The sequence below is a fragment of the Diabrotica undecimpunctata genome, chromosome 1 (assembly GCF_040954645.1).
Source record: "Diabrotica undecimpunctata isolate CICGRU chromosome 1, icDiaUnde3, whole genome shotgun sequence".
NCBI classification, from domain to species: Eukaryota; Metazoa; Arthropoda; class Insecta; order Coleoptera; family Chrysomelidae; genus Diabrotica; species Diabrotica undecimpunctata.
This window is the reverse complement of record NC_092803.1, coordinates 15,715,545-15,729,103: the sequence shown is the minus strand read 5'-3', so window position 1 is coordinate 15,729,103 and position 13,559 is coordinate 15,715,545. Positions and strand designations below refer to the sequence as shown.

The following is a 13,559-nucleotide window of genomic DNA, read 5'->3' as shown; positions in this document are numbered from 1 at the left end:
GCGTATTCTTCACCACGGAACTAAGGTGCTGCTATTAGGAGTTCTTGAGATGTTTATAAAACCTTCCTTCGAATATATAATTGAAACACTCAAAGTTTGTTTTCCCAGATCAAATTTTTAAAACGCAATATGTTATGTGCATATTGGGAACTGTTTAGATTATTAAGATATACAGTGTCAGACAAAAGTAAATCATATATTAAATTAAGTCTAAATTAAATCAAGTTAAAGGATTTTAAAATACTTAAACTAAGACAGAATTTTCGGATCTTTACAATGTCTAAATTGTTCTGTTGCATTTTGGCCGATCTCACATAGTTGTTTAGAAATTTCTTAGAGCTAAGGAGAGAATAGTATAGTTGAGCCGCCGAACAGATTGAATTATCACGTGATCGCCATGCGCTGGTTACGAGTTGCAGTTCCCAAAGTCACAAGTTCGATTTACACTAGGTTAAGAAGAGAGATACAATTATCGCAGTGAATGCGGTAAAACCGATAATATACAATATTAAAAACTTAATTCCATATCTCACTGTAATAATGGAGTTATGATATTTACAATTTATTATTACAATTGATTATGTAATAATATATTATTTACAATTGATTATGTAGTATGAATCATATCAAATTGAAATTTCTGTAATTTAACTATCGTCTTCTGAAAAGACGATTCAAAAACAATAACAATTCATGTATACACATAAATCATCTGTATTACGAGGCATGCTGCATACAACGATGTAATGATTGCTGATCAATGTTTTTTTTCGGTTTTGTTAACCATTTTAAGTAAACAAAGTTCTTGATTTCGTTCGGGCTATTTAAAATCAATCCCATGTAATGATTCATTTCCAAACCATTAGGTGCTTTGAACCAAAATCAAATCTGCTGCGTTGTAATATGATTTTATGTAAAAATTTACTTTATGTCAGTAATCAGTTTAAAGCCGCAAATAATGCAAATTAAATAATCAATAAAATGATTATATTAAAGTTCTATATTTAAAAAAAATGGGCCGATTTTCATTGAAAAGTTCCGGATTTCAGATTTCAGGTTCAGGTAAGTTGGGCGTTTTAAATAAAAAAAATAAATAATATATGACAAAAAGAGATTACCGTTATTCTTAATTAATCAATTAATTACTATCGGTGTCCTCGGATGAAGATTCGTCGTCACGTAAATTAATAATCAGTGGTTCTAACTGCTGTTCAACAATAAAATCTACTCCCCACATCTTGGATATGATGCCATCTACATGGTTGATAGCATTTTTCCAGGAATCAGATGTAACATTATTCTGTGCTTCGCTGAAAAGTACTTTTACATAATTTAATTTATATGTGGTATTTTTTCTTGCAATTTCACCCTTTACTTGTGCCCATATTAGCTCAATGGGGTTTAGCTCGCAGTGATAAGGGGGCAATCTAAGTACACATCTACCTGAAGACTTAATAATTTCATCTACCACATACTTTTGTTCTAGGGGATGACTTTTTACTAGCGTTAGTAACTCAGCTTTGACCACGTCGTCAGTAAATATATTTTTTTTCGCAACCATTCTTGAATATTAGCTTTTCGCATAGCACTAGCTGCTATCTTTTCATATTTTCTGCTATGGTAGGACGCATTATCTAATACAATAACTGCCGTTTTAGCTAAAGTTGGCAAAATCCTTTGCAGCCACTCTTCAAAAAGGTTGGAATTCATGTCTTTATGGTAGTCGCCATTTTTGTTTTTTTTTTTGACTCAAACAAAAGCAGTCCGTTTTCCACAAATCCATTTTTAGATCCGATATGTAAAACAATCGTCGTTTGCCTTTCCCAGAAGGATGTTTCAATCCTGTAGAACGGCCTTCAACATATGCTTGTCGAGCACTGGTGGTTGACATGTCAGTCCAGATTCTGTCAACAGTATGACCAGCGTTCACCCAAGTTTCATGCAAATAATAAATATTACGGTCTTCCTGCATATATTGTCATATTTATCGCAAGTATCGTCGCCTCCATGATATAATTTCATATTTTTCCTTTAAAAAACTATTTTGACATGTTTCCTTAAACCTAAAACAAGAATGAATCAGGCCATCAACCGAAGTCTTTCAGTCAGTTTATTATTATTTAGATGAGATTTAATATTAGTTAGTTGGTATTAAAATTGTACTCAATTAATTAATTTCAAAACTTTTTTCAAAGTAGTTTTCTTTAAATTTGGAATAATCCGGTTTTCTGAAATTTTTTGCATAATTTTCTGAACCGTTGGAAGCTCATTTAATAAAAAGAAACTGTGAACAATTCGTCGAATCATGCTCTTATGTTTATCGGTAATTTCATCAAGCACTTTTTAAGATCTTTGGTAAGGTTTTGGAGGTTTAAATTCACCATTATTTTGGCGATGTTCTTTTAAAATATTATAAAAAGATGATTTGTTTATACCTAAAATTTTTTTTATTATTATTATTAATAACATAACAATATTAACAATTTACCTGTAGCTTCAGCAGTAAATTTAATAACACCTTCGCAGCCCTTCTGTGCTTTTAACTTCTCAGATGTTTTTTTTTTGCCCTTTTTCTTGGAGGCGAAAGAGTATTTCCATCCATATTTAAAACAAACAAATATTTATTTAATACGGTGCGTTGTGTACACGGCTTCTGCCGTTCGGTTTCAAACGCATATAAGTCTACAGACAGCCAATCACAACTCAGCAACTCTCCGACACTCAGTGATCACGCGGTCTTGAGATTCTATCTGTTTGGCGGCCCAACTTTAGTACATTCTCATAATGGTCATTTCCTGGAATTTAGTGTCTACATTTTTGATACTTAACTATAGAAGATTGAAAAAGGCAGTAGATTTGGAGTCCTGAATAAATAACAGTATAATGAGGTACGCAAAAACGCTAATAGAACTCAGTTAAAGCGAATCTGAAGGTACTGTGAGAGGAAAAGATTCGAACTTTAACATGAACATTGAAAGTTGCCAGTGTACTGAAGAACAAGAAGTAACAAGTGATAACATTACAAAAGACTTTAATAAAATTTGTCACTTTGCCGATGACTGATGATACAACATTAATATTTCATATTATATTTCGAAAATTACGTCAAAATAAACATATTTTCAATTAAAAGGGTCGTTAATTCACTCTAAAAATAGTAGATAATATGAACATTAACAGGGAATATTTTGAGACTTTTACGTGAACATTAAATGGTAAAAAACTAACGAAAGTTTTCTTTAAACAGCAAAAAGAAAAATAAATATATTTTTAGTTTATCAATTTGCCTAGAAAGTATTTTAATAACCAGATCTTTATATGAAGATTATTTTTACAACTGTAAACATGCTTTAGAAGATTATAATTCGCAAATTATTCAACCCATTACCCTATATACGTAATAAAACTCTACTGTTTACGAAGCTGTGCAAAAACAACTCATTCATACAAATAACCCCCAACCGAAACTTCTTTTAGTCCTGAATAAGTTACCCCATTGAATGGGCCCTTCCCCTCCTCTTACCCCGACTGCAATCCCACTTCTAGTAACTTTGTTATCGATCTAGTTAACGCTAAAGGTCGCACCAATATCAATTATATTTTTTTGTTTTGCTATTCATCCTACGCCCGGCCATTCATGACAGGGGTGGTCTGGAACTAGAACGAATCGATAGAGGCAGCGCGTGCGCCTGGTTTCAACGTTCTGCCGCCAATGAGAGGCAAGAGATCGGTATGACTGTGTTTATTTTTTCAGCAGTGGAATTCGCCTGCAATATTTTGCTTTGCTAGATGCTTGGAGATGTTTTTACTATTTGCTTAGTAGAATGGGGATAGGTTTTATTCGGGTCATATGGCAATTAACAACTAAAGTGTTCAGAGGTGTTGAAAGAGGTATTGGATCTAATAGAATCAATTCTTTGCTGTTTTTTGCACTAAACATAAACGCTGTATACTACTTAACAAGTTGTAGCTGATTTTATATAAAAATTCTTTTCGCTTTGAATATCAGGTTTTTCTTTAAGAATGCCAATTTGTTTATGTTCTTCCCAATTCTTTCTATATCTTTGTAATTTATTGCAAAAGTAGTTTTTATTAGAATATTAAGATAACTTAACTGAGATACTATATTAATTTACAGTCTATAAATGCATTCATTGCAATTGTTTACATATGTCTATAATTTGCCTAAAGCAAACTGTCAGGTGATGTTTCTCTATTTCTAGCAACAGAATTGGTTAAATTCAGAGATACATTTGTCTACAATCTCATTAAAAAGAGTAAAAGTAGAAGAACTAACGTACCCTATTGAAGCTGGCAATAGGATAAAACAGGGAGAGTCCCTGAATCCTCTATTATTCAACCTGAGTATGGACAAAATAATAAAAAAAGTAAGAACTAAAAAAGGATACCAAATCGGAGAAAAACAACTTAAACCCTATTCATTCTACAAATTCCCAATCGTCAACATAACCACGTGTAAGCCAAACAGGGTAGTACTGATGTACGACCTATGTATCATATGATTTTTAAAAATATTTACTTTTGAAACTGTTAGTGTAAGAATTTCTTGAAATTTAATCATTATATCACAATTAAACTAAACTCTAAAAAATAACACGACCAGTAAATAACTTAACAATAACTATAACATAAATATAACACAATATAATTAACTTAAAAATCAACACGATACAATTTGAATTTAAAATGATGGCAAGTTAGGATCTGTAACATGAGAATATGTCTCGCTTACGGTAATAAATTAATTTTTATAGCCTCTTGACGAATGAGACGGCGAATATCAACACGTGCTCATGTTTACTGATGGGAATTTGGTAAACGAATATACTTTAGAATAATCTGCTGTGCAGACGACGCAATACTACCCTCTCAAAGTGAGGACGATTTACAACGTATGCTGCACCAATTTAATATAATCGCCAGAAAATTTAACATGTTAATTTCCCCAAAAAAGACAAAATACATGAACAACAAATTTACTAAGTTATAAATTGGAGCTGGAGTGTCAGATAATAGAACAAGTGATGGAGTTTAAATATCTAGGCATCACATTATCTAGCCACGGAAAGCTCGAAACGGAAGTTGAAGATCAAGTGAATACAGCAAACTGAGCCGCAGGCTGCCTGAATGAAACAATATGGAGAAATAAAAATATCGGGAAAGAAATGAATAGAAATAATAAAGACCAATAATACCTACGCGGCAGAAACACGATCTGACACAGAGAGGACAAAAAGGATGTTAGAAACAGTAGGGGATATTTCGCGTGCGTCATTATTGCTTTGTATGGCGATCCCGTCAAGTTCCAGGCAAGAATCTTGGGATGTAATCAAAATTTCTGGTCGTATCTTAATGATCTCATTTACTGTTGGAATTAGGCACATACCAGAAGGCGTTAGTCACCATTCTGAAGGTTTTAGGCGTGAGTCTTTGTAGTATAACTGTTATACTTAAAGTGGCTTCTTAGCAGCCCAAGACACAAAAAGGGAGAGAATCGTGATCCGAGCAATCGAGTTAAATTTTTTTTAACTGATTAACACACCGATTTTTTAAAATTCGCTGTTAGGAGGTTTTTGGTAGTTAAAATTCCGCGCTTGCCTTTTCTTTTTCAGCCGTCCACGTTATATCAGTCGTTGCATTATATGCTTCTCTACTACGCCTAAAAGTTGTGGTTTTCATCTGTAACCCTAGACAAGTGTCCTCACAGAGTACTATCAGGCGGGGTAGCTGAACTCTGGTTTTTTATAAAGGTGTTACTCCTCTGTCCCCCCTCATTTTTCTAGGCTTGAGACCGGCTGCATCTGTTATAGAGCTATTCACTTCACCTTCAACTAACACTAACAATGGTCTCCTCATCATCATCATCATCATCAATCAGCCCTGAGTTGTCCATTGTTGAACATAGGCCTCCTCTAGACTTTTCCATCTGCTTCTGTTCTGCGCCTCTGCTATCCAATTGGTCACGATTCTTTTGAGGTCGTCGGTCCATCGCTTTGGGGTCTTCCTCGGCTTCGCTTGTCAGCCCGTGGTCTCCACTCAAACAATTTTTTTGTCCAACTGTCGTCTTTCATTCTTGTAATATGTTCGATAATGTCTTCCACTCCGGTTCGTCTACGAACTTCCTCGTTTCTTATTCTATTTCTTAAGCTTATTCCAAGCATTGATCTCTCCATCTTTCGTTGTGTCCTTCTCAATTTTTCGGCTGATGTTTTTGTGAGAGTTAAGGTTTCTGCTCTTTATGTGAGGACTGGTAGAACGCACTGGTTAAAAGCTTTTTTTTTTAAATGGATCGGTACAACCGATCCTCATACCCAGTACCAACTTAAAAGTTTATAATAATCTAAAGTACGGAAACACTGTCCCTAACGGAAAACAATGCCTTAAAACTAAGAATAGCACAAAGAAGGATGGAGCGTTTAATGATAGAAGACAAGATTAGAAACGAAGGCATACGAAACAGAACCAGAGTTGCAGATGTTGTGGAGAGAGCTTCAAGCTGGAGAACATCAAGGACTGGGTAAGAAATAGAATAGTAGAATGAAACAATCATATAAGCCAAATGACAACAAATAAAGTGGTAAAGACGACAAGAGATGGTTCCCCAATATGAAGACGATCAGTAGGAACACCACGAAAACGATGGAACAACTTACTGGAAGAGCATTCAAAAACAGATAGATTCATGTCTACATAAAAAGAACAAGAAGAAGATATAGTAATTGAGCGAAAACCAAACGAAAGATTTGGGCACTTAATTCATCCTAATACATTATTCGAAACTTTTTACCAGAAAAAAGAAAGGACCAATGAAAACTTTAACAGATCGCGCTACTAATATACAATTAAAAAAAATCAAACAATATATTCGTCCATAAACAGTCAACAAACATACTATTTACAAAGCTATAGAACTAAATAATTTAGTAGTTTCAAATATTATTGCAAGAAGACGTAAAACAAAATTACACAAAAATCAATAGTCTTCGAATCGTTTTCATTATATTTGTTGTATTATTAATGTCCGTATGATTGATAACGGATAAATTTCCTGCAATATCACAATTCATTAAAATGGAAGTCGCGCCTATGTCAAACCCCGCTTCTTGAATTCTCGGTAAAACGAACATCCGGCCTTCATATCCTTGTACGTGATCCCGTGTCAGTACCAAAACCCGTATAGTAACCTTCAATACTTATAGAATAAAAAAAGAGGCACACTTTTGTTATTTTGTTTAGTTGCAAGTTGTAATGTTTTTTTTTTTCTTGCAATGGATGGCGACGGTGAGGAGCGTAGGAGAGGTTCAGCTGCGTTCGATTTCTATTTATATTATTCCATTTAGGATCTTATTAACTATTTGGGGATATTGTTAATGTAATATGTAGTGATTTAAGAATAATACGAAAAAACGAACAACAGAATCATAGGAATTAGAAAAAGATAACTATCAATTAAACTTAAACTATTCTTGTTAGCGCATCCCAGAGCAGCTACGCGCAATATGTCTATACTGATCCCAATATTTTTTTATAAATTAAGAGTTTATTATGAATGGTTTCTAGCATCCTAAACTACATTCATTTTACAAATTCCCAACTGTAAACAAAGGCACGTGAAAGCCAAACAGGGTCGTACTGAGGTATATCATATGATTTTTTAAAATATTTACTTTTGAAACTATTAGTGTAAGAATTTCTTGAAATTTAATCATTGTGAGCAAAAGGTAATGTTCCATTGAAGAAAATGTGCTAAAATAAAATATTCGTTAACTGAGAGGTACATAACAAAGTGAACATTTTGAATAAAGTAGCATTGTCATAAGTTTCATCATCATCATCACTGGCTCGACAACCCTTTTTGGGTCTTGGCCTGTTCCAGGATTCTTCTCCATTCTGATCTGTTTCGTGCTTTTTTCTCCAGTTTTTAATTTTTAAGGTTGTTATATCATTTTCTATTTGTTCTAAGTATCTCAGTTTCGGTCTTCCTCTTGTTCTTTTTCCTACTGGCATCTGTTTGAATATTTTGTTTGGTATTTCGCCTTCTTCCATTCTTTCTACATGTCCTATCCAACGCAGCCGTCCTATTTTAATGAATGTTATAATATCCGGATCCTGGTATATTTTGTATAGTTCAGAGTTGTATCGTCTTCGCCATATTCCGTTTTCTTTTGTGCCCTTATATATGTGTCGCAAGATTTTTCTTTCGAAGGTGGCTAACAACGTTTCCTCTCTTTTAGTGAGTGTCCAGGTTTCTGAGCCATATGTGAGTACCGGTCTTATATATATATTCGGTTTTTTTTATAACGTCTTACGACGTTGTCCGACTCCCAAACGCCACTGTATTCTGTCTTGAGTTAGGTCTTCGTCCAGATTTCGAGCGCTAATCGCTTTCCTAACTCCCAGGTTCCAGCTCTGTGGTGGTCTTCCTCGTTTCCTCTTCTCTGGGGGTTGCCACACCATCGTTTTTTTTAGGCAATCTTTCGTCCCCCATTCGGCTCACATGCCCATACCATATGAGCTGTTTTCTCTCAATATCCTCAACTATAGTGCCCTCTATACCCATTTGTTGTTTTATCACTTCATTCCGTATTCTGTCGGCTCTTGATATTCTCATCGATCTTCTGATGGCATCCATTTCCGTGGCTTCGACCTTTTTCTTATATTTTTCGGTTATTCTCCATGTCTCAGCTCCATAAAGTAGGCTAGTTTTAACCATTGTCTCATAGATGTTCCATTTTCTTTTCTTTGATATTTCTTTACTCCATAGAACTCCGTTCAAACATGCTATAGCTCTTCGTGCTTGTACAATTCGATGTTCTATTTCTCGTTCGTCTTTTCCACTACGGTCGAAGATGACGCCCAGGTATTTATATTCGTTGCATGGATTTATTTTTTGATTGTCATCGATATCGAGTTGTTCTGCTTCAGCTCCAATTGAGAGGTATTTTGTCTTTTCTAAATTGATATTTAATCCCCATTTCTGGTATTCTTCAATTAGTTTTCTAAGCATGTATTCCATGTCATCTTTGTCATTTGAGATCACCACCTGATCATCTGCAAACTGTAAAGTATATATGTAATCCTGATCGTTCAATTGTATACCCATTCCTTTGACTTTCCTTTTCCATTGTTTCAGAGCTGCAGAGATATAAATCTTAAGTAGAGTCGGAGAGATACAACATCCTTGTCTGAGACCCTTAGTAACTGCAAATTTTTCAGCTAAGATGTTTCCGAATTTCATTTGGGAGTTTGAACCATAATATAGATCTTTGAGAGCACTAACCAATGTTTGATGTATGTTTGATGTGCCCAGGACTTCCCATAGTTTATTTAGCGGCACTGTGTCATATGCCTTCTCAAGATCTACAAAAGTCATATGTAACTCTCTATTTGTATGTACCGGTCTTATTAGGGTTTTATATATTTGGCATTTTGTCTTTCTTGCGACGTTATCTGATCTTAGGTGTCTAATTAAGCCCTGGTAACATTTATTTGCAATAAATATTCGCCTCTTCACTTCCCCCGAAACGTTATTATCAGACGTGACTAGGGATCCCAAGTATATAAAGTTTTTTACCCCCTCTATGTTGTATTCTCCTATTGTTATATTTTGTGGCTGCCTTATTTCTGCGTTTTTACTTACCTGCATATATTTTGTTTTGGTCTGATTGATTTTAAGACCACTATTTTGTGCAGCTCGTTCTATTTGGTTGTATGCCTCTATCATTTCTCTTCTTGATCTTGCGATTATGTCAACATCATCTGCAAATGCTAGTATTTGCACGCTTTTATTAATGATTGTTCCTCGTGTATTGACTGTTGTGTCCCTCAGTATTTTCTCGAGTACGATGTTGAACAAGATGCATGATAGAGCGTCTCCCTGGCGTAGTCCCTTTTTCACATCTATTGTTTCCGTTAATTCATTTTGTATCCGGATTCTACTTTCGACTTTTAGAGATTCTTTTATCAGTTCTATTAGTTGTGTTGGTATATTAAATTCTTTCATTGCTTTTATTAAGAATTCTCGGTTTATATTGTCATATGCGCTTTCAAAGTCTATGAAGAGATGATGTGTGTCGATGTTATATTCACTTGTTTTTTCGAGGATCTGTCGCAGAACAAATATCTGGTCTATTGTTGACTTCTGTCTACAGAAGCCACTTTGGTATTTGCCAACTATTTTTTTAGCGTGTGGTCTAAGTCTTTCATAAATGAATTGTCATAAGTTTACCAAAGCATAAAAACATACCATTTAAATTACTCAGAGTCTGAGGAGCTAGATATGCTGCTGTCTTCGTCTGGATTTATTATTATGGGTTCGATATGGTTCCCTATTATATTGTCCAACTTCCACATTTTGGACTCGACTTTTTGTTGAACGTGTTGCACACATTTCTGCCACGTAGTTGGACTAATATTATTTATTACACCATAAAAAATATTTTACATATCTGCAAATTTAAAAGTAGTGTTTTTGGCTGCTACATAATTTTTTACTTCTGCCTAGAAGAGCTCAATCGGATTGAGCTTACAATGGTATGGGGGCAGCCTTAACACTAATTTGTTTTAACTTTTTACCATCTCATCAATGATATATTTATTATATTGTCTCTTATGTTCCTTAACGATAGCCAGCAGTTGCACTTTTAACATGGAGTCCTCAAACCCTTCACTCGCAAATAACTCGATAAATATCGACTTTGTGCAAAAACTGTATAAAATAAAAGTTGCTTAGAATTAGTCAGTTTATTCAATTCTTGACTTATTTTGAACGCATGTTGTTTCACATCCGAGAAGGGGTGAAACTCACCCCCGTGGCAAAAGCACACATCGGTGCAATATCACTTTTTTCTTTGCCGGTAGCTATGTATATGCCAAATTTCATGCAAATCCAAGCGGTTCTTTAATATTTACAGCAAAAACCGTGAATAAATTAACTAAAAAGGAAATAAAACTTTTCTTTTCGAAACATCGATAAATTAAAATATTGGTTTCTCTTACCTTTATTAAAGTGATTACCGCAAGCTATTTTTACTTTTGATCAACAAATACTTTGTTTTTGGATACTAAAAGTTCACTACACACTATAAAACACTTAAACTAAACTCTAAAAATAACACGACCAGTAAATAACTTAACAATAACTATAACATATAACACACAATATATTAACTTAAAAACCAACACGCTACAATTTGAATTTAAACACATTGATAAGTTTGGACCTGTAAAATGGGAATCCGTCTGGCTTAAGGCAATAAATTATATTTAATAGCCTTTTGACGAATGAGAGGGCGAATATCAACAAGTGCCTTTGTTTACAGTCGGGAATTTGCTGAATGAATGTACTTTATAGAATTTTATTTTGATATTTAGTTCTTCTCTCTTCTTATCTATATTGACATTCCAATATTTGTTTCAAGCACCGATGTATACCGTACTTAAATAATTCTTGTGATCGTTGAATTCTTTTACGGTATTTTGTATTTCTTCGTGCGACTGAAAACGATTACCTTTTAAGGCTTTTTTCAATGGCCCAAAGATGTGAAAATCGCAAGGCAGTAAATCGGGACTATAGGGTGGATGCTCTAATATTCTCTATTTTTTTCATTGTAGATTTTCTTTCACTACTTTGGTAACCTAAGACGAGCATTGTCGTGCTGAAAAATAACACTACGTAAGAGCTTGCCTGAATGTCTTCATCTTATTGCTTGATGGAGCTTGTTCAAAGTTTCGTTGTAGAAGTTTTCGCTGATATGATAAACTCTGAGTAAGGGTCCTTCTTGGTTGAAAAAAAAAGATTTTTTTTTCAAAGAATTCGGAACTCTTGATCTTCGAAAGATAAAGAAGAATCGTAAAAAGAAGCTTATTAGAAAAATTTTAGAAGCATTCAATAAAAAGATGAAATAATATTATATATGACACAATGAAATTGAAGAAGTCCATAGAGTATCAATGACAGAAACAAATACAAACCATATCTGAAGATATGAAAAATAAGAACACCTCAGGGATTATTAGCATAAACACAAAATTTATTTAAATATGTAGCTACTGTGTCACACTTAAAAATCATGCATGTTTTTATTTGTGCTGACGGAGATATAAAGTCGTAAACCCTGAAAATAGTGGATATCTTTTAAAAAAGCTACTCTCGAGACTACTGCGAAGATCCTAAATAACATTCTTAAAATTCTTAACGAAGTGCTTATGCAAAAGAGCAAAACAGATTCTAAAAAGGATGTTTATGCAGTAATATGTAACCCATAAAACCCATGTACTTTTCATCAACATAGAGAAATCTGTAGACTCGAAGTGGAGCGAAGCAAGATCTAGGAATTAATGAATGACAACGGCTACCCTCTCCATAATATATTTAAAAGTTCAGTAAAAACTTAGACAGTAGTACCCTCTTACCCACAGGTATTATGTTCCGCACATTATCACATTATGTTACAAAAAAACATTGTGGTGGTTGATTGCTTTTTTTTCTTTTCATTTCGCTTGAGACTTACTGGAGAGTCTGTTAAAGGTAAATCTAGTGACAATAACAAAAGTTTTTAAAAAATTGAATAAATGCTAATATGAATTATTTGTTTCAGTACTCTGGAATCAGGATAGGACCTGTAGTGAAGAAAGACGTGATGAAAGCATCTATTATGTTGGAACACGAAAGTCAGTGAGTACTTATAACTTTATAGCTGTTATTTAAACAACATATTATATTGCTCTTATCCAATCATTACAAAATATACTCTTGACTAGGCTTTATTGGCAAGTCGAGTACATGTTAAATAGCACTGGAGACAGAATGCATCCTGCTCTCACTCCTCTATCTATGGAGATTGTCTCTGTCAACTGGTCATCCACTTTAATGTTGGCAGTTTGGTTGTAATATAAATTATATATAATTCGCAAGTCTCTATCATCAAAGGCCACTACTTTCAAGATGGATATGAGCTTGTCATGTTTTACTCTATCAAATGCCTTTTTGTGGTCGATAAAACAAATATATACATCACAGTTGACATCCCTGCACCTCTGGATAAGCACTTTATGGCGAATAGAGCTTCTCGGGTGCCTAAGGTATCGCGGAATCCAAATTGTCTCCATGACAGTTGTTCTTCACATTTTGTATATATTTTTTTATGTATCACTTTTAAAAACGTTTTAAGTAAGTGGCTCATTAGGCTAGTTATTCTGTAGTCTTCGCAAGTTTCTACATTTAATTTTTTTGGTATAGTTACGAAGGTCGACTTTAACCAGCTTTGGGGAATATTTCCAGTTATATATATTTTGTTAAATATAGTCGTGATCCATTTTATTCCTGGTTCGTCCAGTTTCCGGAATTCTGTATAAAATTTGTCAGGCCCTACAGCTTTGTCATCTGTAGTTTTTCTAACAGCTGCCGTGACTTATTCAATGGCAATCGGGGGTCCTGTTTGGTATTCTATGTTTTCAATGGCAATCGGCCTTCCATCTGCAAATATTACTTCCACGTATTATTTCTTCCAAGTGTCTAGTCTCTCTTCCACACTTAA

General features: G+C 34.2%; 1 protein-coding gene across 1 annotated transcript in view; it reads left to right on the top strand.

The window, feature by feature from the left end:
• eIF5B (eukaryotic translation initiation factor 5B) overlaps positions 1-13,559 on the top strand; it is a 49,823-nt gene that overhangs the window by 23,185 nt on the left and 13,079 nt on the right. The window contains exon 14 of the mRNA XM_072537211.1: positions 12,621-12,697. Coding sequence (XP_072393312.1) covers positions 12,621-12,697 — 77 coding nt within the window. The remainder of the gene's footprint in view (positions 1-12,620; positions 12,698-13,559) is intronic.